This window comes from Salarias fasciatus, chromosome 1 (genome assembly GCF_902148845.1).
Source record: "Salarias fasciatus chromosome 1, fSalaFa1.1, whole genome shotgun sequence".
Lineage (NCBI taxonomy): Eukaryota > Metazoa > Chordata > Actinopteri > Blenniiformes > Blenniidae > Salarias > Salarias fasciatus.
Window position 1 is genome coordinate 6,062,723 of NC_043745.1, and position 24,940 is coordinate 6,087,662.

General features: G+C 42.9%; 1 protein-coding gene across 1 annotated transcript; it reads right to left on the minus strand.

Annotated features, from left to right (window-relative positions):
• Positions 1-23,304, minus strand: aldh1a3 (aldehyde dehydrogenase 1 family, member A3). Its single transcript, XM_030089223.1, has 13 exons — positions 23,170-23,304; positions 22,949-23,053; positions 22,364-22,504; positions 19,151-19,280; positions 7,851-7,912; positions 5,710-5,838; positions 3,574-3,687; positions 3,376-3,478; positions 2,790-2,974; positions 2,402-2,566; positions 1,576-1,733; positions 1,282-1,356; positions 1-1,189 (listed from the first exon to the last, which is right to left on the minus strand). The coding sequence occupies exons 1-13, from the start codon at positions 23,284-23,286 to the stop codon at positions 1,120-1,122; spliced, it is 1,554 nt and encodes a 517-aa protein (XP_029945083.1). The 5' UTR covers positions 23,287-23,304; the 3' UTR covers positions 1-1,119.
• Positions 23,305-24,940: the final 1,636 nt, after the last annotated feature.

The following is a 24,940-nucleotide window of genomic DNA, read 5'->3' on the forward strand; positions in this document are numbered from 1 at the left end:
GCCACAGTCCTGTATCGTTACTACATGCCTCAACACACCTGGTAATTGTGAATGACATGTTTTCTGCAAGCTTTCGGCTGTTTGCTGTTCACAAAGTCATTAAAGCCGGGAGACGCTGAAGGCTGGCAGAACTGTGGCCCTCCAGGACCAGCGAGAGACGGCCTCTATAGGTTTGGGGAGGATGATTGACAACAACTTCAAAAATCTTGTGTGGCTTTAATTAATAAAAGAAAGAAAAATGAACAGTTTAAATCCTAGGAAAGATTCAATGCTAATTTGTTAATGTCTGGAAGCTGTGTGGATGCTGTGAGGAAATACCACATTCGGAGCTGGCAGTGGTCTCCAACCCCGGTCCTGCATGTTTTAGATGTTTCTCTGCTTCAAAACATAGTTTTCTGAACTAATTGGTCATAAAATGCCGTCTGACCCAACAGCATTGTGAATGTTTAACATATATGATGAATACAGACAGTAAATATTAGAACAGTTCATGTTGTGTTGACACTTTGGGCTCAGATCTACACATCACAATTTACCAACACGCGTTCATCAAATCATCCGTTCATTCATCAAGCTACCCACTGATCAATACATCCGTGTCCATTGATTAATGATGCTGTGCATTTCGTGAAGTCTCATTTATGAAAAAAGATGCTTGACAACCTCTCATTTAATCCAGAGTACAAACACTGAAAGATTCACTGCTGTTTCCAGTCATTGTGGGAGGAAATCAGGTTAAATACATTGTGTTATATTTTGTATTTGTGATTTGATGCGGATCATCACATTTTTATGCATATAAAACAGAGCATTTTCAAGGCTTGACTGACTTTTCTCCATCTCGTCCCTCTGTAGATGAACCCTTGAGCCCTTCAGGTTTCAAACCACCCACTTTCTTCTAGGTAATCTCAGATCACTGACAAATAAAAACCTTTAAAAAGAAAGTTGCCTGTATTTCTTTAGACTGTTGAGTCAAATCCTATCCTCAGCTACACGAGTCTTTTGTACCCTGATACACTGCGTATATAAACCTAACCGTCCTGGCAGCAGCGTGAGGACGACAGGACAGGAGTGTGTGGACAGGAGCGATGTGTGACGAGGCCTCGTGCAGAGCAGGTCTCATATGGTTTCTCTCAGCTTGATGGTCACTGTTTTCACCTCTGAGTACTCAGCCAGGGCGTACTCTCCTCTGAGGGGACACAGACAGCACAGAGTTCAGCAAAACACGTCCAGCATGGATAACAGAGAACTCCGACACGCGAGGAACCTGCAGGCTCTTACAGCTCTCGTCCGTTTCCTGACATCTTGTAGCCGCCGAAGGGAGTCTGTGCATGGAGGGCGTTATAGCAGTTTATCCTGAACATGGAGACAGAGGGAGACACGTGGTGTGACAGTCGTTCTTTCACCAAGAAAACAGACAAACTGGATTTGGAAAGATATACGATTTATTTCAAAGAAGTATTGGTGCAATTAAAACAAGGCATTTCACAAACACGTATTTGCTTTTTTGGCTCGATTCAGTTGTGTCATATCAAGTTACACATCCAGATGTTTGGACGATGAGCAGAGACTTACCAGACGGTGCCAGTCTCCAGAGCTGCAGACACAGACAGAGCTCTGTCCATGCTCTGTGTGAAGACGGCAGACACCAGGCCATACTGCGAGCTGTTGGCTCGGTCCACCACCTCCTGCTGGCTCTTAAAGCTGAATATACACTGCACTGGACCAAAGATCTGGAGGAGGGAGGGACACACACCGAACAGTCAGCCAATGAAACACTGCAATGGTTTTTTTTTTTTGAAGGACGTACCAGTATTAACCTTTAGCTACTTGTCGACACCGAGTATTAATACCAGTATTTATGAAATGCCACATTCATAATCCATATGCAAACGATATACGAAGCCCAGATGTGTACGACCCAATTTGCTTTAGCAATGTACTAACTCTGAAACAAATGATTCTGTAATTCTCCTTAATATAAAGGATTTTCAAACATTGCTCGCCAATGTTCAATGAATCCTCAACTCTACTAGGAACACAATTTCTCTCCATTGCCAAGTGATTACAGCCTCTTCAAACAGACAAACAAATAAAAAAACTGTACTTTCAAATCTAAGTGAAGCAGACAAAACAAGCAAACAGAAACTCAACCTCACTGCAAGCCTTTTGCTTCACACAAACAACATTTTTCCTGCATCTTTTATACAACCGAGATTGTTTTAATAGATACTTTTGTTGTAAAAGCAAAATATACAGTAAGCAAGTGAAGAAGTTGCAGAGGTTTGTGTTTTTATCGAGCTCTCAGGAATCTCATGCACTTCAGACACATTTCCACAAGAGGTCAGGCTTCTCCTCCACATGCAGACCTGATTTTGAAGCGAGTGAAACAAGCAGCTACCTCTTCCTTGGCGATGCGCATGTGATCTTTGACCCCAGAGAAGACGGTGGGCTTAATGAAGAGGCTCTTCTCGGCCACAGCTTCTCCTCCGTACTCCAGTCGGGCTCCCTCCTTCTTCCCGCTCTCTATCAGATCCATGACTTTATCAAACTGCTTCTGGTCAATCTGCAGGGACGAGCAGTCAGAGAAGCAGGGAAGGGAATGAGATGTGAAATAAGAATCTGAAATCACCAGGGAAGCACCTGAGTGACAACATTTAGACTAATTTATCCCTTCACAGCGGGAAAAGGTCTGCAAAGTTCCACAGTTTCTGGAAAATGTCTTCACAGCTGCTCCCACATGAACAAAATACCCTGATTTTCTCTTAAATGCTATTAAACACTCCAACCTGTGGTCCGTGTGACGTCCGGGGGTCCAGGGGGTCTCCTATGACAACCTTCTTGGCGTTCTCTACGCTGCGACGCACAAACTCGTCATGAATGGATTCCTCCACAAAGACGCGTGACGCAGCCGTGCAGCACTGACCCTGGTTATAAAACGCTCCTTTCTGGGTTTCCTCCACTGCCATCTGCACTGTTCACACAAACACACACACACACACACACACACACACACACACACACACATACGCACACAATGATTGTGACGGCGGCAGGAACAATGAGAAAACAGTGAGAATCTGGACTTGACGCAGAAAGGCATGGTGTGAATACCACGCCAATTAAAAATCCTTTCTAATGACCAAAGTCTGACGAAGATGGCCAAACTGAGCTGAGTGGAAGTCCGCAGTGCCTCAGATCACCATGTTTTTACAGCGGTGGTGAACAGATCGTGACAGTGAACACCGGATGTAGATGTTCTCCAGCATTCCAGGTTCAGGTTGTTTTCCTTTATGTGCATGCAGCGTAAACATGCTCGTCCAACAGTGAAGAAAATGCATCAATGAGAAGAGGAAGACTTTGACTTTGACTTACAGTCACAGTCGGCAAACACGATGCAGGGATTCTTCCCTCCCAGCTCCAGAGTCACTCTCTTCAGGTTGCTTTTGGCTGCCGCCTCTTTGATCAGCTGGCCGACCTGCACACAAGGATATTCAAACTGCAACTGTCACAAAGATGCTGGGATCTGAGTGTGTTTCATCCTCGCACACACACCCACACATGCACACACACCTCTGTGGAGCCAGTGAAGGCCACCTTGTCGATATCTTTGTGGCTGGAAATAGCTGCTCCTGCTGTGGAACCGAACCCTGGAACAATGTTCACCACCCCTGGAGGGAAGTCGGCCTGAAGCAGAGGAAGGACACGGGGGACGCGTTAAAGCTGTGACACCAAGAACACAGCAGGTCTGACCCTATAAACCTGCATCTGCACACATCTGTTCATGGACACCAGGGAGGATGTACATAAAGGTCAACACTGGTTGGTGGAAAGTAGTGAAAGTGGTGTTGTGCATAAAGTACTTTGGTGAAATTGCTTCAGCTTGAGCTACTTTTCACCTGATGAATGTAATTTAGTATTATCAGGAAGAATGATTGTAATTGAACTGAACAGTATAAAATATATGCATCCAAGGAACAGTTATGCTCCAGTTTAAAGTAAAAAAAAACTTGCTTCCATCAATCAAACTTTTTTTTTATAGAAAAGACAAGAAGAATTTCATTTTTCTTATTATCTATTATCTACGTTCAGGTCAAAACATTTACACTGGGTGTGTAATTGTGATTCTGAAAGCAGAAAAGTAGAAAACACAGAATAAATTCACAAATTGTGGGAAATACTGACAGAAGATCCCAAAATATAATAATGAAAAACACTATCATTATTAGGAGTGTAACGGTATTTGTATTCGTCCCGTACCGTCACGGTACGGGGGTCACGGTTCGGCACACACAATCACATGACGAATACACCAGTGAGTAAAAAAAAAAAAAAATTCCAACCTTAGATGGCGGTAATGAGCCTAAAAGCTGCCGGCAACCACCATTATGACAGAAGAAGAAGAAGTAGAACAAGCAGGTCCAAACATGAACAAACAAAGAAGAAAGTACAAGCGGAATGAGAGCTGCAGCGTGTGGCGGAGCGGATTAAACAGGCGAGTATTTGTTCCGCGTGCGTTCTCTCATACGTAGTGACGTGCCAGTAAACGGGAAGCAGCACAGTCAAAAAACCAGCAGAGAACGCCACGGTGGTGGAAAAACACTTTTTAAATACAAAACCCCGACATGAAAAACAATGGAGAGGCGAGATGGAACCAAATCGCGCAACAGCGAGTTGTATAAAGAGCTCCATAGCAGAATACGAGCGATCGCAGGCTGGTGTTATGGATTAACTGGTTCCCGTGTTAACGAATGACAGCGGAGGTCTGTGTGAACACATGCTGATTACAGCAGTTGTTAAAGTAAGACTCACAAAAGATTTTAAACATATACACTCACTGTAACTGTCGATAACCGACGTTCGCCAGAACGACAAGATGTTTCAGTCATTATTGGTCACAAGTTAACACGGGCACCAGTTAATTCGAAACATCGGCATGCGGTGCAGAGCTCACACCGAGACGTGCTGCTCCGCACGGCGGTGCTGCGGTCAGTGGAGCAGCCGCTCCTTCAGCAGCGTATCATGGAGATTTTGGGACATTATTTGAGCAGATATCAGCAGATAAAAACTCTCTGCTTGGTGCTGAGGACTGCTGCTGCAGAGAGGAAGACCTGCAAGTTCCTCGTGAGACGTTGTGCGCATGTCACAGGGTCCTTGTAAACGAGGATTCATCGTGGATACTTTGTATGCTGTACATGAATACACTCGCGTTTAATACTATTGTTTACAGTCGAATTGAAAAAACACCATGTAAACTGGGCCAATAATGTGTCGCATGGGAAAGCTTGGGAAAAATGTTCTGGTACATTTGTGAGCTTTTTTTACTTTTTCCCCACTGTACCGAAAAACGTACCGAACCGTGACCCTTACACCGAGGTACGTACCGTACCGTGGCTTTTGTGTACCGTTACACCCCTAATCATTATATTTTCTTTTTAATTTCTATTTCACCCATCCCCAGTTATTGGCCTCAAAATTTAACTATCATTTACAGAGTTTCCCTCCTAGACAGGTGTATCTGAACTTTTTCCAGGTGTAAACCCTCTAAAGAATCCTCTGTTTACACTTGGTAGAGCCAGTCGTCATTCAGTCCGACGGAAGGACATGGGTTTAATCACTGACAGGACGTTCTGAACGGAGGAGGATATTCAGAGGTTTTAACGTCTAAACCTCCGTCAGCCTTCAGCCAGGATCAGCCTAACGTCAGACCTCTTTGATGAGCGATCCGACGTGGAGGGCCGTCAGGGGGGTCTGCTCCGCCGGCTTAATCACCACAGTGTTTCCACAGCTCAGGGCCGGGGCGATCTTCCACGTGAACATCAGCAGAGGAAAGTTCCACTGGCACAGACAAACAAACAAACAAACAAAAACAACTGGCATTAAACTGACATACAATTCTCAAAATAGGTTGGAAACATCACATAAGGACATTGAAAGAGATCAAATGTCCTTCACACTGAGCTGGAACAATTTCTAGTTCCTGTCTGTCATGTATACTGAAGAATAAACCAACAAGATGCCCTGATGAGGATCTCACGTCTGACAGGAAAACACTAAAAGCTGAAGTAGCACTAAAAGAAAGTTTCAGGGATGCACCACAGCTTGTGTAGGATCTCATTCTTCAGACAAACGGAACCAGATCGGAGATTTTTGGGGATTGCAGTGGAGCAAGTTGACTCTTTATGAGTCCAGACTACCTACTGCAGGACATGGTGGAGGCATCATCAGGCTGTGAGGCTGCTTTGCTGACGCATCTCACACTGACTGAATCTTCAAGGGTAAGAATGTTTCAGTATTATTGCATGATGGCCATAATGTACATTAAATAAAAAGTCCACTAATCTGATCATTTTTAAATAATATAAGTCCTCAGCAACGTATCTTGAACCTGGATTTTAGATTTCCCAGGAAACACAAAGAATTTCATCACTCAGACGTTGATCTGGACAGAAAAGAAAAAAAACAGTCTAATAAAAAAATGTCCAAGTCATTGGAAATGATGAGATAACTGAAAGCAAAGCGATTGCGAAAAACACATGATTTATTTTCCAGTTGCTCGTTTCCACATTGGAGACCAGCGGACAAATAATTGGACACTTAAACCCAAATTAGACAGCAATACATGTGAGCTCTGCATGTTTATTATTTAGGCATCGTTAAGTTTTACAACGCTTGGGAAACGCTGGGTGCACCATTAGGGGATCTCGGGATCAGGAGTCTGGAGGAAGGCTTCCTGTTTTCCTCCATCACTGACTCATGCCGTGGTGGACGCCAGCGGTGCTTTCACTAATTACACAGCCTCCTACAGCATAAACCTGATTTTTATGATATAATCTCACAAGTCAAACAACAGCCGTTTTGTTTTGCTTGTTACCCGAGCAACTTTAGAGGAGCAGGCTCACGCTCAAAAGATAATAAAGTGGAGGACGAAGCGCTGGCCCGCTGGAATGGTCACTTTTTGTAAAGAGATCGGTGTTCTGCTCTGTGTTTGGTCTCGTTTTGGGTTCACGGTCTGCTTGCACAGTGTTTAATGTTTGATTCCTTCATGGTATGTTTCATGTCCTTTCATGCTGTTCTGTCTTCGAGTCCTTTTTGGGGTTCCTGGTCTTACGTCCTTCTGTCAGATCTGTCTCTTGATCATGTTACCTACAGACGACACGGTGTAAATGTTTTCAAAAAGTTGGGTTTTGTGTGCCGTTGTCGTGAAACGGACAGTCAAAATACAACAAAAGTTTTGCGTTTTCACTTGAAAACCTTTCCATGTGAACTTTGCCTTACTGTGTGCTGAACCTTGTTTTCCTGGACTTGAATAAATTGTCCAGGATTTTACGACCTCAGTGTCTGATTCATACACTTGGAGAGAATTTTGAAGGACCACCAAGATATTATCGTTTCGGTGCACATTTTGAGAGGAAAAACCTGTCTCTCTGCCTAAAGCATCCCACTAAAAGCTGGCCTGACCTGTGAAAATTTGCTCAAGACAAGGAGAACATGAAACCTTGTGGCCAATAATGGACGGACGTCACTGTGAGATGCGCGAGATAATCACTGTGTCAGCAGGTCCTCAGCGCTCAGGACCATATATGTACAACATCCAAATGAAAATGTTGCAGTGAAATCCACCAATTCAAAGCTTCTCACACACAATGCACAGCTACACACACTTTCTTACAACCTGTAAACAATAGTTTCTGTGTGTATTCTCTTTATATGCTCCCCAGTATGTATGTGTTCGTAATTTTTTTTTTTTTTGCAGAAGTAATTCTGGGCCAAAGCAATATAACTCCTAATAAGAATCCTAATTATACATTACTGCTGAGAAACGCAGACCACATCTCCTGTGGACTTACGGGAATGATGGCTCCGCAAACGCCAATAGGCTCGTGTTTGGTTAAACACAAGAAGGTTTCATCTGGGAACAAAGAACAAAACACAGAAAGTTATCAGCTTGATGCACAATACCTGAAGCGGAGGTTTATTTAGATGCTATCAATGCATTTGTTATAAGTTGTTCACACTTTTCTACACTTTGTATTTTTACCATCTTTTTTGCCGAAATGTCTGGCAAGAATTAACAATAAAAAAACATTTTGGGGGAAATATTTCTAATGTTACTCTTAAAAAAATAATCCAGTAACAATTCAAAATGTGAAACAAAACGTGCCATATCTCAAAACTAACAGCTCCAGACAGCAACATTTATCACGAACATTGTTGTTGTGTGTAGTGTGGTTCAACAGGTTCACCAGCTACATTATATGGTCTAACTTATAGTGGACCTGATCAAATGCTAATATCTCATCAGACAAAGGCAATGCAGCAACTCAGAACCTTTTATCAGTGGCGGCTGTTTTTAAAGTGCTTTATGAATAGTCGAGTTGAGTTGAGCACTGGTACCGAGAACACCGGGCCTCTTCCCAACTCTTTATTTCATTCTATCTTCAGTCAGTCCACATGCCATACTCAGTACTGACTGGCTGTGCCAAAAAAAATAAAAGGAAAAAAAACTCTTCCACTTGTCTTCATTTAAAGGTGCTGTAGGCAGGATTCTGCATCTCCGCCATCTTGCTTAGGTCAAGATGGCGATTTGACCCATCTAAGATGGCGATTTGAAACCCAGCACAGCCAATCCTGTCCTGTTTTCTCTGACATCACGCCCTTACGCAAGTTAAGCCCCTCCCACAAGAACGTGCAACAAACGCCGCTCGACCAATCATGGTTAGAGCCTCATGGGCTCTTCTGATTGGTCAAAGATACCTGGAGCTGTTGAGATTGATTTTCAGCTCACAACAGAGACAGATGGAAACGCTGCGCCTTCGTGGTAGTGCAATTATACTACACTCGTAAAGGATTATCAATGGATACTCTAACATTTAATCCAAAGAAAACACAGAAAAATTAGCATTGACTAGCAAAATCCTGCCTACAGCACCTTTAATGTTTCAATGCTTCAGTTATGAGTAGTGCCTTATAATTGCCCATATTAACATTTTAATTAAAAAAAAAATATATATTTAAATAAACTGAATCAAGATCCAACCTGTCAATCAATCCAAAGTACCAAGAAGGTGTTCTTTGCGCTGATTGGTGATTGAGAAAAGGGGAGGGGCCAGAGTGCGAAACATTGAGAACAAAATATCCAGAAGCTCTTCAGACTTGGAACTTATGCATTACAAGGTGCAAACATGGACAAATTTACCTACTGAGGTAAATTTAAGTGCTTTGAATAAAAGTCTTTCAATCTGAGGTCAGGTTTTCAAGTAAGCATGTGACATATAAGAAGGGAGAAGAATGGACCTGCATCAAGTCTGGATGTTTTCCTATCATTCCATCCAGAAGTCGTTTACCAACGTCCCTATTTTGTGAAATCAAGAATTGTACATTATGAATAAATTGATGGTGCTCTGATATCCAGCCTTTAATCTCATTCCACTCACTCCTGAGAGCGTGCACACGAGACACGACGAGCTGAAAATGGATCCGTGACAGTTTGAGCTGATAACTGGTCAGACCTGCCTCCCAGTCTGCACACTGACCTTCTCCAGTTACTGATGTGGCTGATCTGAGACCACCGCAACACAGCTCACCTGCGGCAGCTCTTCGTCCTCCAGTCGGCACACAAGCACTCAAAATTATGACATAAATTTCAGGGTTTTAACTTTGATTCCTGTTTGCTCTTTCATATGGTACTGCTGTGCCTGTTGGCCAGGGCTCCCCCCAAAAAAGAAAAAAAGTATGTAAAACAAATGTTGAGTTGATTTAATACATTTCTTTTTGATCATTCTGCCGCTCGCTTCATCTGTCTCTGTTTTTCCACCGACCTCCACGTTACTCCAACATCCAACCTCATGTCCACCTGGTATTTTAACTGATCTGGGCGCTATTCTCAGGTCTTGTCTACTTTCCCTTTCACTCTGACCTTTCATCCTTCTGTCACACATCAGTGTTTGTTCTGTAGTTTCTGAGACAGATTTTGGTCTCAACGCCACATTTTCAAGGTTGTGGTTTGGACTCTGTCTCAGCTCCTTAAAGTCTTGGTCTCCTCTTGGTCTTGGTCTTGACTTGGTCTCATCCCCTGAAAATCTTGGTTTTGTCTTGAGCTTGGTCTTGACTTAGACTAAGCCCTTAAGGTCTTAGTCTTATCTTGTTCTTGGGGTGATCTGGTCTGGGTCTTGACTCAGTCTCGGGTTAGGTGCTCTTAACTTCAACACCAGAGTTCACGGCCTGATGGGGCTCAAGTTTCCTGATATTTCATGTCCTGTTTTTTGACCAATCTTGACCTGGGGTCCGTTTCAAAAAGCAGGTTGAAAAAACTTCGAGTAAAATCCTGAACTCTGTGTTGATCTACTCTGAAATGGAAAACGCTGGGTTTTCGGTTTCACAACAGCTGATTTGAGTTGGATTACTCAACTCAAAATAGTTTCACCTGGAGTTAAGCGCGTGCACGACAACTACAAAAAGCCAGCATCAATGGAGCGCCGATTCGACGAGTCACCATGGCAACAGAGAAGCGGAGAGCGACATATGGCGAGCTGGAACACATTTTTAGAAAAAAATGCAACACCGCTGCAGCAGTGAAGGAGAGGGAGATGGCGTGGCAGAAAATTGCTGCCCGTGTCAATGCATAAGTTTAAATGTAGTCCTTTATATCAGAATATTATCAAACATTAAATATTACTACAGGGAAACTGTTTGAATGGTCAACAATTAAGGTATTTCATTTAGGTGTACTGGTAATCCCGTGGGGGAGAAGCGCACATGGCAGCAGCCAAAGATGAAACATAAAAACATTGTTCAAACAGGTAAGACCTCTGTCATGCCCTGTGCCCCTCCAGCCATGTGGGGGCGCTCTGGGCCGGTTTTGGTTCTGTTTTCCTTTTTTTTGGCATGCCCTGTCTCACCTGCTTGTCTGTTCCTCCTGTTCTCCTGCCTGGTCTCCCACCTCATTAGTGCCCTAATGTGCCTCACCTGTGTCTCCCTTATTTAAAGCCTGCTTCCCTCACTTGTCCTTGTTGGTGCATTGTGGGCTGTCCCTGTGTCTGTGTCCCTGCCTGCACCTCAGCTCAGCTTGCCCTGCATTCCTGTTTCCCTGCAATAAACAAGCTCAACGCTGCCTGACTGTCTGCGCGTGGGTCCTTCCATCCTCGCACCGTGACAACCTCGACATCATGTCATTGAGGTACATCATTTTAAGCATGTTTAACTTTGTAAAGTAGCATAAATGGGCAACTGTAGGTCAGTGGGGAGAGTGGCCGTCCCACAATCGGGGGGTTGTGAGTTCGATCCCTGTCTCCTCCTGTCTGCATGTCCAAGTATCCGAGGGCCAGACACAGAACCCTGAACTGCCCCCAGTGCTGTACGTCACTTTGGCTAAAAGCGTCTGCTAAATAAAATTGTAAATAAATATTATGTGGTTGATGGACTGTGCAGTTGTTTTGTCATCATGTTATGTTCAATAATTAATCCTGTTTAAACTAACAGCCAACAGAAAAAAAGCCCAGGCCTGTAAACCCGGTGGAGCCCCGCACCACCACCTTTAACGGAGGCAGAGGAGCTGGCCCTGAGCCAGAATATAGAAGACCAGCGGCTGAGGGAATCCCTGGAGGGAGCTCGTCCACTGAGGGCACCCCCCAAGCAAAAGTGGGTTTATAAAATGTGTGTGCGTGAGTATATTAGTTTAAAAATGTTATTGATACAAATATTTATTTTGTCTTTCATGTCCTTTTCTTCTTTTGGCCCAGATTGTGAAGGTTCTATCTGCCTGCTGGAGCAACTTCATGCTACAACCAACCTGAAACTGTCAGGAGGAAATACTCAAAATATTTTTGCCAAATGTTACTTTGGAAAAATGTACGCAAATATACTGAAAGATGTGTTTTATCTAGGATGAGGAGGATGAAACCGTGTCTGCTGCCTTCACAGAGGATCCAGAAAGTCATATGGAGGTACGTTACTGATTGTTCTCTTCCCATTAAAATTCTGAATACTCCTGTGGATCATAGAGCTCGACATTTAGCCGACACTGAAATATTCAAATTGTCATCCTTTTTAACAGATCATGGCTGCTCAGCAGCAGGATGGTCCCTCAACTTCCACATCACAGATCAACACTGTGAGATGATGTTCAGTAAACACCAGAGGTTCATTTCATTCAATTCATGTGCAGCTGGATAATTTAATGTCCTCTATGTATTCCCAGTTACCAGTCAAAGAAATTTACAAAATCCACTTACTTAACAAGATAGAGAAATCCCTTAAAGAACAGCAGGATCTGGACCTCCAGATGAAGAAGACGAAATTTGAAACTGAGATACTGGAGCAGAAGTTGCAGGTGGGTTCATGGTCACAGGTGAATTATGTTCACTATTGGAACATGAACTAAACTAGTTATTTTATTTGTAGGAAATAAAGAAGACAAAATGAAATGTGTGTCATGTCTTTTATTTGCTGTGGTGGTAATGATGGTGGTGATTTAGGGCCAATCCCAATTCTACCCCTTTCCCCTACCCCTCAGCCCTTGGCCCTACCCCTATCACTCTCCTACCCCTTTTAGAATAGGGCTGAGGGCCAGGGCTGTCTTTGCAGCACTATGAATTGGGATACCCCTTGGCCCTTTAAGCCCCGCTGCGCTCCTATAACAACAAAAAATTATGGATATTAGCAATGATAGAAATTACATTAGAAATTACTTTTATTTTTTAATAATGGTATTATTATTTACCTTATATTTATTTTTGAGGTTCTCCCACTTTTTTGAAGCTTGCTGGGCTGTAACTTCCCCTTCCAAGGCATTTTCTTTTATGAATTTCCTAAAGTAATACATATGTTTATACAAATTCGTTTTATTACTGACGTGTTATAATTTAGACGAATAATATAACTTACTCCCATTGTGTTTTGGCGCTGTATTTTGATTTAAAAAACTTTTCATTTTCACCTCTAAACTGAATCAGCAGTCGGGTTTCATCGGGGGTCCCTGTGTCAAACATATTACGTTAAAAACGTGATAAAAGATGACGTTAATACAGCAATTAGTGTTCTTCAGAAGTTACAAATTTAGATTTGAAACGGTGCTACGCAGCGCTAAAACGTTAATCCATGACTGGGACACTGTCAGGCTAGTATATCTATAAATTCAGTACAGCAATTACACTTTTTATAACTTTTTAAATAGTATACAGAAAGCAAGCTTACATTTGTGTGACTCCGTGGTGGGCACCATGTTTTTTTTTTCTGGCCAATGTGAAACTCCGCCTACCCCTACAGAGAATAGGGAGCATCGATGCAGACTTCACTGAAAGGGGTGAAATAGCCCTTCCCCTTTCCCCTACCCCTATTCAAAAAGTAGAATTGGGATAGCCCTTAAGCCTCATGAACGCGCATATCATAGGGGTAGGGGTAAGGGGTAGAATTGGGATTGGCCCTTAAACTCCAAAGCTCTGCATCTCCAGTGTTATATAAAAAACTCCCATTTGCGAAGAACCGCAGCACAACACACAATACCTGCTAGGATGTGAGTGCGCGACTACATTTGGTTATGTTGCAAATGTATGGACGGATAAGATTGTGAGTGTAGCGTATGGATTGAGACGTGAAGCGGTACCGTTCAAAAAGATAACTGTCCGGAAACGCCAAAACATCTATGCACGGTCTGTAGGGGTGGGACGAGACACAAATTCCACGAGACGAGATGTCTCACGAGATTGAGTCCACGAGATCGAGACGAGACGGGGGGGGGGGGGTTTGGTTGTTGCAGAGGTGTGGGGAGCGGTGCGGTACTCGCATGCAGCGTCGGAGCGGCGCAGAGCAGTGCTCACACGAGCGTTGGGGCGCCCCTTGTACGGCCACGGCGCCCTCCCCTGTACACTGTGCCCTCGGTGGCTGCCTAGTCCGCCTATCCCCATTCAATCTGCGGTGCACAGACGATGCCGTGACTGCAGTTGCACTTCATGCCACTAGGTGTGCTGTTTGCATGTTCAACCTTATTTTACACAGACACCACATAGGAAGAAGGGCACCGCAGCCGCTGCAGGTTCTCTCTGCATGTTGTTAGAAAAAGAGTGTGAGCCGGCAAGACGTGGTAAAATGTTCGTTGATGCGATGCACCGTTTTTTCAATAAAAGAACTGCACGATCATTTCCGCACATTTTCTTTACGTCGTAGCAATTAAACTGTATCACAAGTAGTTTGTGTACTCAAAAGACCAAGATTCCTTGTGGATAGAACATGCGCAGAACAGTATTTCATGTCCCTTTCGACCGGGTTTTTAAATATGAATATGAGCATATTCAGGGTTTTGCAGGTGTTTATATGGCTGTGCGCCATGTAATGTATCTGTCAATATTCCAGTTAATAAAGAGTTATTGCCTGCATATAAACGTACTGTTACCTCCTCAGCTTAAGTGGCTCCTAACCCGTGGTACGGAACCGCTGAAATAGACCGGGTCTCTGCACCCAGAATGGCTCGTGATGGTAACTTGCAGTCCGGTTTTCCTTGTCATATAAGGAGGCAGCAGTCTTGCTCAAAAGGGACTTTATTGTCACACAAAAAAAATAGAACGCCGTCGCCGAGTTACGTACAGAAAAACAGTGAGCGAATTCGGGCCAAAACAAAACAATAACGCTCTCTTCACACCCCGCTCAACCTCACGTCTTTTTTTTAGGAACCCAACTACATTACCCACAATTCCCTCGCTCTTAAAGAGCCAGATGCCCAGGCCGGTAACAGTACTCAATCTCGCGGCATTCGATCTCGTGGCATTTCGATCTCCCGAGATCTCGTCCCATCCCTAGCGGCCTGTAAATAATCTACCGACGACTATTCAGTTCACGCTGCAGTAGTGCTGCTCCTTCATCTGCAGGATCGCTGATAAAAGGACATGCCATTTTGACAGCTACACAAAAACTCGCCCGCTGACTGACTGAATGAGGAAATGGAACAGCGCGTTTGGCTGAAAGGGGGCGGAGCCAGAGAGAAACTTCAGGGTTGACTGAGAAAAACCTGCTTCTGACCAGGTTAGAGTCACGGAGTGTGTTACTGCGGTAACTGACCCACAGTTGAAGTTCCCTCTCCTAGTGGAACAGGCTGGAGTTACTCCTCTGTCCATGGTTTGAGTTATCTACCTTTGTGAAACGGAAATCTCAGCGTTTCCCTTATTTCCAGGTTATTGAACAGAGTTTTCTTTAAACCTGCTTTGTGAAACGGACCCCAGACTGAATCCAGTCAAAGGAACTCGGTTTGTATCAGGTGCAGAAGTGGTTTTACTGAGAGTAAAGTGCTGTATTGATATCAGGCTAGAGGCGTTTAAGATTTTTGGTGACAGAGTTCTGTGTTTAGTTTCTTGTGAAATCACCTCTGCCCTGATTTTTTTTGTTTTTTTCATTTCATTGGATTTTTTTCCTGCTGGTTCTGTCACCTCTGCCTGTTTTCGCTGCTTTTTGTGAACTGATCCTGCTTGAAATGAAGACCTCAGAACTTTGGAGACTGTCAAGAGACTGTCAAGTGCTGTGGCTGAAGGCTTGAAGAAATCGACTAGCAGGTTTATATATTTAGTAACGACTTTGCCACATAAAAAACATTTAACAGACATGACAGGCCTACAAAAGAAGCTTTAAAAAAATAGCCCAAATTAAAAATAAATCACTTTCGCACGCTGCATAACTATTGTGAAGCATTTTTTGATTTTTTGGGGGGGTTGATGAAACAAACACTGATGGACGTTGACGAAGGACTCACAGCAGTACTTATAGCATAAAACTGCAATGATTTCCAATGAAATACCACAACAGTGGAATACAGTGGATGTAAGACACGGTCCGGAGCTGCTTCACTGTCTTAAGTTCTGGAGTCAAAAAATGGACATAAATCTACAACAAAACGGCTTCAAAAAGAAAATCTGCTGTTGGGAGTGTTTCATTCAGAACCGCAACATTGTGTCAAGTTAATGTTGTGCACACATGTGTTGTTGCACAATTACCCACAAAATGTGTTCCAGATTGTACAAAATACTGAGAGGAGTTCATTGTAATTGATTAATGGATATTTGACAGTTTGATTTACTACATCTGAAAACGTTTATGATCGCGTTTGAGAAGGAGGCGTAAACCAGCTCAGCCTTTAGCAGACATGCTGCACTGATTGTGGTGAGAGCTGAAGGGATTTCATTAAAACATGTTTTCTGCTTCGTACCCTCCTGCTAGATCTGGAATCTTTTCTGTTGCTTGTCTTTTTTGCACAGTTTTGACTTTGGGGCCGATTATCTCCCATGATGTGTCCCAAATTCAGATTTTTTTGCAATAATGTTGTCACAGGTTTAGATAACTCTCTCCACTGTGTCCAACATTTCAGTTTGGGGGCTCGGCATTTCATCCAAACACGAGAACAAGCAAACAAAGGCAGAAACAATACGATTTCTTGCAGATCGTTCTCATAAACAGGATTAATGGGGAAAAACTTTTGAAGTCAATCGTGGATTTATTCATAGTTGATTACATGCAAAATGCATAAACCAAAACAGGATCTATTGGCATGAACATGCAAATTAGCATACTTTATTAATAGATCATGTCCATTGTTTTTGTCTATAAATGTGACTTGGTTAAAAAAAAACATTTTTGATGGGTTCATTCAGAAAACTGGGACAACAAAACACTTTCATAGGTGAGAAACATCGTGCTAACTTGCTTTGATACATGGAAGAAATTTCAATGTTGTATACTGTTTCTTTAATTAACTTTGTGAACACAACATTGAAATAAGGGCAGAAAAGGCTTCTCTCCAGTGTACTGATAACTGCAGGCTCACTTATGTGATGCTTTTAAGTGAAAATGCAAAGTTCTCAAAGAGCTTTGGGTGTTTGTTTACTCAACAGCGTTCGGAGCCACTGGAAATGTTAAAACTTTTTAAAAACGGCCTCTAAGGAGGAAATTTTCAGAAAAACCTGGTAATTCTGGATATGAGTCACCAGAATAATAATCCAGCGTGGTCGTCCGTCCATGCCGATGTCTGCGTATTTCCATTGTCAATATTCATAATGCGTTGCTTACCGAAGAATATGTGAGCACACAAAATAAAATTGAGAAACGTTGGCGTGTAAACGGTGCAGAAGTCATCTTTGGTGGAAGCACAAACCCCCCACCCCCCCAAAAAAATATCCCACATTCCAGCTCACATTCAGTGCGTGCCAGCAGCCCACACTAGTCTTCCTCAAACAACCACCCAGTTGTGTGTCTCATCTTAGTAACGAGTAGCGGGGCCGCTGGCCGAGTGGCGGCCAGCTGGAGGAGGCGTTCAGCCAGCACTGATCGTTAATCCTCTCAGACGGTTACACCTCACTGATCACTATCTCAGCGGCTTCCTCTTCCTTTTGTCCCACTGTGCCTTTTGTCTCTCACCACTCTATTAGGATCTAATCGGGAGGAAAAGGCAACCGTGTTTTGTCTATCTGCTGCCCCGCAGAGGACACGCAACGCAGGAGCTGACAGGAAGGGGAAATATCACCACGGCGGACCGAACACCCACCGGCGCTCCGGCCTGCTGGGGTCTGCTCTGTGGGACACTTTCATTCTACAGGTTCATCTCAGTCATGGTATTCTCAGTCGGATGGACCATTTGTGTTATTTGATGCTATAGAAATACAAATGAATTTAAATAAAGCTAAAAATACATCAAGGTAGTTGTAACTTTAATTTGAGGCCATTTGTGTTGACCGGGGGTATCAAACCTGTGGCCCGAGGGCCAAATCAGCCCACCAGAGGGTTCATTGTGGCCCATGTGACCACTGCAATTCGTAAAAAATCCAAAGGGGAAAAGAAGCATTAGCATCACATCCATACTGTGAGGGTGAAGCTTGAAAATGATTTTACAGCTGACAGCCGACAGCGTTTATTTAATTTCTATCAAGGTTGGATCTTACTAATACTCAATCGCCAACTAGGCAAGAAAGGTTTCCGTTTGGTTCATGTTCATGCAACTAGGAGGCATTTAACCACTAGTTTCAGGAAAAACTCATCGTTTTTGCTTTTTCATTTCAGAAAAGTTTCATGTTTACACGGCAGCATATAGTGAACAATGGAAATAGAGGATGCTTAACAGCTGGTAGAGCTGTGATCTTTGAAAACACCAGTTGGTAGGAGGAAGATGCTCTATGGCTGAGATGTTAAAGGAATACTCCAAAGATTTTGGACCCACGCCCTATCCCGATCATTTACACAGTGAGATAAGCTCATAAATACCTTTATTGTGTCCGTTTGTCCAGCGGCTGGCTCCCAGCTGTTAGCATTGTAGTTAGCTTAGCTCAACTGCTGGAGGTGAAGAGGAAACAGAACTGGACTGACGAAAGTGGACAAAATGCTCCTTCCAGCGGTCCAGGGGACCGCGTATTAGCACATGAAGTAAATCCGAATGGTTATAAAACATTTTCAAAGACGTTTTTTTCCTTTTCAATCCGTTAAAATAACGCGTTGATACACACAGACCTGCGCATGCGCAGTGCTCCGTGGAATGATATACCGGAGCACAGCAGTAGAAGCATAGACTCAGCCGCTGTGCGCCGGTATATCCTTCCGCGGAGCACTGCGCATGCGCAGGTCTGTGTGTATCAAAACGTTATTTTAACAGATTGAAAAGGAAAAAAAAACGTCTTTTAAAATGTTTTATAACGATTCGGATTTGCTTCACGTGCTAAAACGCCGTCCCCTGGACCACTGGAGGGAGTATTTTGTCCACTTTCGTCAGTCCGACTCGGTCTCCTATTCACCTCCCGCAGTTGAGCTAAGCTAACTACGATGCTAACAGCTGGAAGCCAGCGGCTGGACGAACGGACACTAAAAAGGTATTTATGAGCTTATCTCACTGTGTAAATGATAGGGATAGGGCATGGGTCCAAAATCTTCAGAGTATTCCTTTAAAGCTGCAGTTTGATGTCCTTCGTGAGTAAAGATATGCAGACCAGACAGAGACAAATCTTCAGCTGAGTTCATGTACGAAAAAAGTAACTGAAGCACCTGAACCTTGTGACTGTTGTCCAACGATCAGTGAGTTTTAAAGTAATGCAGTACTTTAAAGTCCTGTCTGTTTGGTGATTGGTGAACACACACACTTGAGGACACACAGAGCGAACATGAGGTCAGGAGCAGACGACACACTCACCCACGGGGAGACTCTGTCCGTGAATCTTGTCGGTCCAGCCTGCGTAGTAACGGAGGGTTTTGATGCTGCCTTCAAGGTCAATGAAGAAGGACTGCAGGAACGGTTTGCCCGTGTCCAGAGTCTCCAGGGTCTGTGGCGGGTCGAGAGACGATTGACCTCGGTCAGTCACACGCTTAAAGGAACAGTTTCACACATTTAAATCTGACAACTAGAAAAACACACCGAGAAAAAGTAAAATGCAAAAATGACATCCATGTAAAAATCTTCCTGAGAGTGATGTTGAGAGTCGAATCTCGGCTTGAAGAAGCCTTTAAAAAAAGTTTTAAACGGGTTCTGGACAAATTGGTTAGTCTTACAGTAATGTTGTTATTTTTTTACTTAACATATTCTTGGTATTTACAGATTCCAGAGTTTCAGTATTACTTAATGACGTGGCAAAATAACAGGTGTGGCAGTTACAGGCTGTAAATAAAGACTTCAACACGTTAAAATGCCTTTCTATCTGTGTGGGTGCTGCTGATGTTTATGTCTTCACCCTAGCAAAGTGTTTTTCCCCCATCATTCCCATTTTCAGTTCACTGGGTTGATGTATTTCATTTGAAAGTAGAATGTTTGAATCATGCAGAGTCGGCATGTGTACATAAAACTGGTGCATGCTTTCAAATACAATCCAAACACTGCTAGTAAGACATATTCAGGACATTTATTGGCATATAATGCTCTATAGTTGCACAGCGATGCTCAACAGCTCGAGTAGCCAAACCTTCATAGAAATCCTGTTGAGATCAATGTGATTTAGAGTTTATATAGCAATATACAGTAAAATATATGTGATTTTGATCAGTCTAATGCTTTTTACACCCATTCATGTTTTGATAATGATGATTAGATGTCCCTTTGAAGAACTTTGTTAAAAAAAAACAAAATCAATGTTTTCTTTTTTTTTTTTAACCATTTTCTTGATGGTCCAGATTGAAGTCCCTTATAGGCTGGTTTTGGCACACGAGCCTCATGTTTGAGACCCCTGCTCTAAACAGGTCAATAAATGAACAGGAAGTGGAAGAAGCATCAATAAACAGCTGAGATAAGATAAACTAGATTAACCAGGTGAGCTGAGATTGATGCATCACTGGTCTTGTTAGAATGATGTTGGCTGTTTTAATATATAAGAAAAGTAAATAGTTTCAGGAATTGAACATTACTGAGATGAGAAAAGTAAAAATTGGGCTCACAATCACAACCCTATTATCAGAAATGGCTAAAATATGAACACAACTGTGATAAACCCAGCTGAAGTTCCTGATTAGTATCCATACTGGCCAGCTCTCTTCATGCAGCCTGCAAATAACCCAGAAATTTGCTGCTGGAATGCTGCCGTCTGCTTTATTTCTCCTGGAATCGTGTCCTGCTTGCTGCTTTGTGATATCATAGGAATAATAATAAAAACAATGGTGAGTGAATGTGAGGCTGAGGTAGCTGCTGCTGATGTATTTCCTCCGGGGAGACGTCCATCTCACTGCCACAACATCACTGCATCATTTCGCCATGTTGACACATGAAGATGGCTTTTAAATGTGTCCCATATAATCCATGCTGAAGTTTCACACTGAATCTGCTTCACTCCACGTTTCAATGGTCTGAATCTGGTCCTGATTTCCTCCAACATAGCTGGAAGTTTAGTGTAATTAGCCATACCCCGCACACTACCAGTCCAAAGCATGTTTGCAATTAGCAGTCACATGCAATCTGGAATTATTACTGCACTCACATCTGCAAGGGTTCATTTATGAGTCCCGATGCAAGCTGGCAGCGCGGCAGAGTGAAAAGACGATTTCTCTCAAAACAACGTCTGAACGCAGGGCAGAGAAGCATCCGGCCGTCATTCCTGAGAGACGAGACACGGTCGGGCGTGGAGCCTCCCTGCCGTCACGGCTGCACTCATACAGGACAATAACCGAGATGAAGAAGTCAGGACAGCCAGATATCTCTCTCCCTGAAAAGGTCTGTTTCTGATTCAGCTCAGCTTTACAGCAACTCAGATCTTCTCTCATGTGTTCATGATTTCACATTTGACTGACAGAGCAGAAATACCAGGATTCATCAATAACACTGTCAGTGGAAATGAAAAAACACATCAACTCCTACATCTCACATTTTCAGACTTCAGGAAACAAACAGCAGGGGTGAAGGGTCATGCTGAGGGTCTCACCGGGGATCTTGATCTTACCAACTCCTGATCTCAAACCTGCCTCTTTGCATTCACAATCACGACAACGATTGATGTCAGATCTTTCGGTGTGGGTTGTCCAGCTTCAATAAACTACCTGCATTATTCTTCAAAGGTTAATACATTTGGAAAATCAAAAAAAAGGGCAACTGCAGAACTGTTTATCTTTCTAATCTGTACTCATGTGAGCTTCTTGTTGTTTAAAATCACATTTCTGGAGTTAAAAAGACTGAATTCAGGATATCTTTAAACATGAAATATGAGATTTTTGTACAGATCAATTATGAGCTCCAGGCTCAAGTGAAATTTCAATTTTATATATAAAAAAAAACAGATGTTCCAAATTTTGTACAATCACTTTCAAATGTGTGCACCAGGCTGTGAAACATTTATTTTTCTAATAAAAAGTGAAACTGTTGACCATACAGCCTTCGACACTGGCTTTACCCACTTCAAACTTTAAAGGTGCAGGTAGAATTCTAGAGAATTAAGCTTTGCATTTAATCTAAATATAAAAGAAGCATTGTGTGGTAGAATTCACGTGATGCATGCTTTAGAGTAGTTTAAAAGTAAAAAAAAAAAAAAAAAAGGAAAGCGTCAATCATCTTGCCATAATTCTCTGGAACCTACTACTGATGATGATGATAATAATAATAATAATAATATTAATAACAATAATAATAACAATAACAATAATAACAATAATAATAATAATAATAATAATAATAATAATAATAAAAACAAAATTGTAATTCTAACGTCTTTGTTAATGTTCAGTAAATTTAGAGATTAATTGAAAAGTATTTTCCAGATTAACAAGAACTAGACCATTTCCCAGTCAATTTTTTTTTTTTTTGCGCAATTTATAAATTTAATGTGAGGTTGATCCGTAATTCCACATGTTTGTGGACTAAAAGCCAGGCTTTCTGCGGTCCCCCTGTGGGTCTGACTCTGCAGGGGTCTGCAGGGGGTCTGCAGGGCCTCACCGCCAGCAGGAGCCGGTCCCTCTCCATCAGGTCCGCCAGCCGGTGCAGCAGCCTCCCGCGTCCGGACGCGTCCATCCTGCGCCACGGAGAGCCTCTCTGCTGGGCCAGCTTCGCCGCCTCCACCGCTTTGTCCACATCCTCCTGCACAGACAGTTAAACCAATGAGGTTTTCCTTGTTATCTTGAGGAATGAGTTGCTGTAAATTTCAAATTCAGAGCGAAATACTTCTCTTTTCTGACGCGGAATGTTGATGGCAATGAGGCAAACTGTGGGAAAGTCTTAATGTACTTAAAAAAAAAAAACAACAACAACACTTTGCACCAATTTTGCTGGTATTTTTTGCCTCATTTTGAGTTTTGATTATTCCAATTGCCTATAAATGATAATTACATACAAGTTAGAAGCCAGTTTTAAGATGGAAAAGTGACCGACTTTGTGCGCACTGAGTTCAAGGAATAAAAAGAAAATATTAGTTCAATGAGTTTCCCAGATTGGAAAATCCAGACAGAACAAGTCAAAAAGACGTGTTGACAAAAGCCGACCTGTCTGAGAGGAGAAAAGAGAAAAGCTGTCCAGACGTCTCACCTTGTCCGCCTCCTGGATGTCACAGATCCGGACACCTGTCGCCGGATTGAAGGTTGGAAACGTCCTTCCTCTGCTGGATGCGCGCCACTCGTTGTCGATAAAAATCTGCAGAAAATGCAATTTTTTTTTCTTTTTGTTTTTATATCTCCCTTAGTTGCGCAATTTATTAGACAATGCGTAAAAGTGTGTGCGCAGCGTGCGTCCTCCCCGGGGGGCTTTACCTTGGTGTGTCTGACCTCCTGGACTTTCAGGGGCTGGGGGAGAGCCGGGGCCGGGGCCGGGGCCGGGGGCGGGCCCCCCTCCGCCTCGCCGTTCTCCGTCGTGCCGTTCTGGGCCATTCTAGGTCAGCAGTCCAGTCCACAGACTGCTCCTCTCCTCGCTGTCCGGGAGTTTTTATCCCGCCGCCCCCCCCGCCGCCCCCTCCCTCCCCCGCGGCACAACTCCGCCCCACATCCACAAACCTGCACATCACCGGGTTTGTGCAGAAAGATGCACGCAAGCATGTATTTTAATATTCTGAATACAGTCAGCAACATTTTCCAGAGATGTTAAATAATAAGTTTTTTCTTTTTGTTTTTGTTTTTCTTTTTTAAGTTCAGAGGGTCAATAAACTGCCAAGCAGTTTTTCTTTCTTTCTGGGCATGGATATGTTGGAGAAAGTACCTTTACTGATCATACAGACCAGGACATGTATCTGTGACCAAATCAGACATATCAAATACATTTAAACATTCCTGATATCTGAGTTAATAGTTGTGAAAGAAACAACTCTGAACAGTTTAATGTTTGAGGGCAAAAAAAAATGTTGCTATCAAAAAGTTGCAAACTGCTTTCTTCCTAATGCATAAAGACTTTTCTTTTCTGAGCCCCCAATGTCCTTCCAAACTAATAAATATATTGGTGAAATGCATAAAAACGAGCAAAATTTCATGGAAAATTCTGAGATAACCACATTTCATGGTGGTCCATCATGTGTGCAGCATTTTAACATCCATATTGGCATCACTAATTAAGAAAAACAAGTGTTTTCACTAACCGCAAGGAAAATGAAGATAAACAGCAGATAACTTTTGACTTTAATGAAAAGCACATGTTCATCTAAAAAAACAAGGAAGCTAAAACATAAATAATATTTTAACATGAGAATGGATCCTAAAAACAGACATATGAGAAATATGAATAATTCAGTATTGATCTACAAAGCTTTGATTTACATGGATTGTGAAATATTAGTTTATTTTGTTTGTGATTACATTCTATCCTCCTGCAGTAAACAGTCAAACACTGAGGTAGAAACATAAACTGCAGCATGTCATTTTATTCATTCTTAACTACAACTTTCACTATGTGATCTGAATATCATCACAACTCACTGAGTGCAGCCACAATTTAATTAATACTGAAACTTTGTGATCTCTAATGAACTAGGTTGTTAAAGTTCTGTCTTTATAATTTAACAACATTTAACTAATGACTTGTATCATTTCCTATTTTCAAAATGAGAAAACTTTAAAACAATTTAAGAAGTACCTGAGATCAAACGTTCACGGTAGTGCATGAGAATAAATGAGTAAAAGCAGAGAGCGTTCATTGTTCACGTCCCCAGTATAGTTTCACTGTGATATTTCCAGTCCTCTGTTCGGAAGCGGTTTTCCAGCTCAGGTGGTGGTTGGTCCTGCCTGAGGGTAGCAGAGGAAACCGTCCTCAGGCGGGCTGAGCGGGGTCCTCGCTGATCCTCAACGGCCCTGACAGGCAGGCTTTTTCTGCCAAGTCTGTTATCGGCAGCAGCCGGACCCAGACGGCGTTCTCAGCAGCGCTCAGGACTCCGTTCGGCACTCTCTCCGGGCTCAGGTGAGCTCTCTTTAGCCTCCACAGGAAGGTCGGGGCTGACCTTTACCAGGGACGAGGCGTGCAGAGACCAGCCGAGGCGGTTCGCCACATGCAGCCTCAGACATGCTGCTCGCTTTCTACTGCAGCGTCCGTGATGAGGGC

What these genes read in the sequence shown, in the direction of transcription:
- aldh1a3 (XM_030089223.1), bottom strand. Translation starts at nt 23,286, where the DNA reads ATGGCCCAGAACGGCACGACGGAGAACGGCGAGGCGGAGGGGGGCCCG. An exon ending in CTGGAGACTGGCACCGTCTG is followed by an intron (nt 1,357 to 1,575) that starts GTAAGTCTCTGC and finishes CTCCATGTTCAG; the next exon opens with GATAAACTGCTATAACGCCC. An exon ending in TCAGGAAACGGACGAGAGCT is followed by an intron (nt 1,190 to 1,281) that starts GTAAGAGCCTGC and finishes GTGTCCCCTCAG; the next exon opens with AGGAGAGTACGCCCTGGCTG.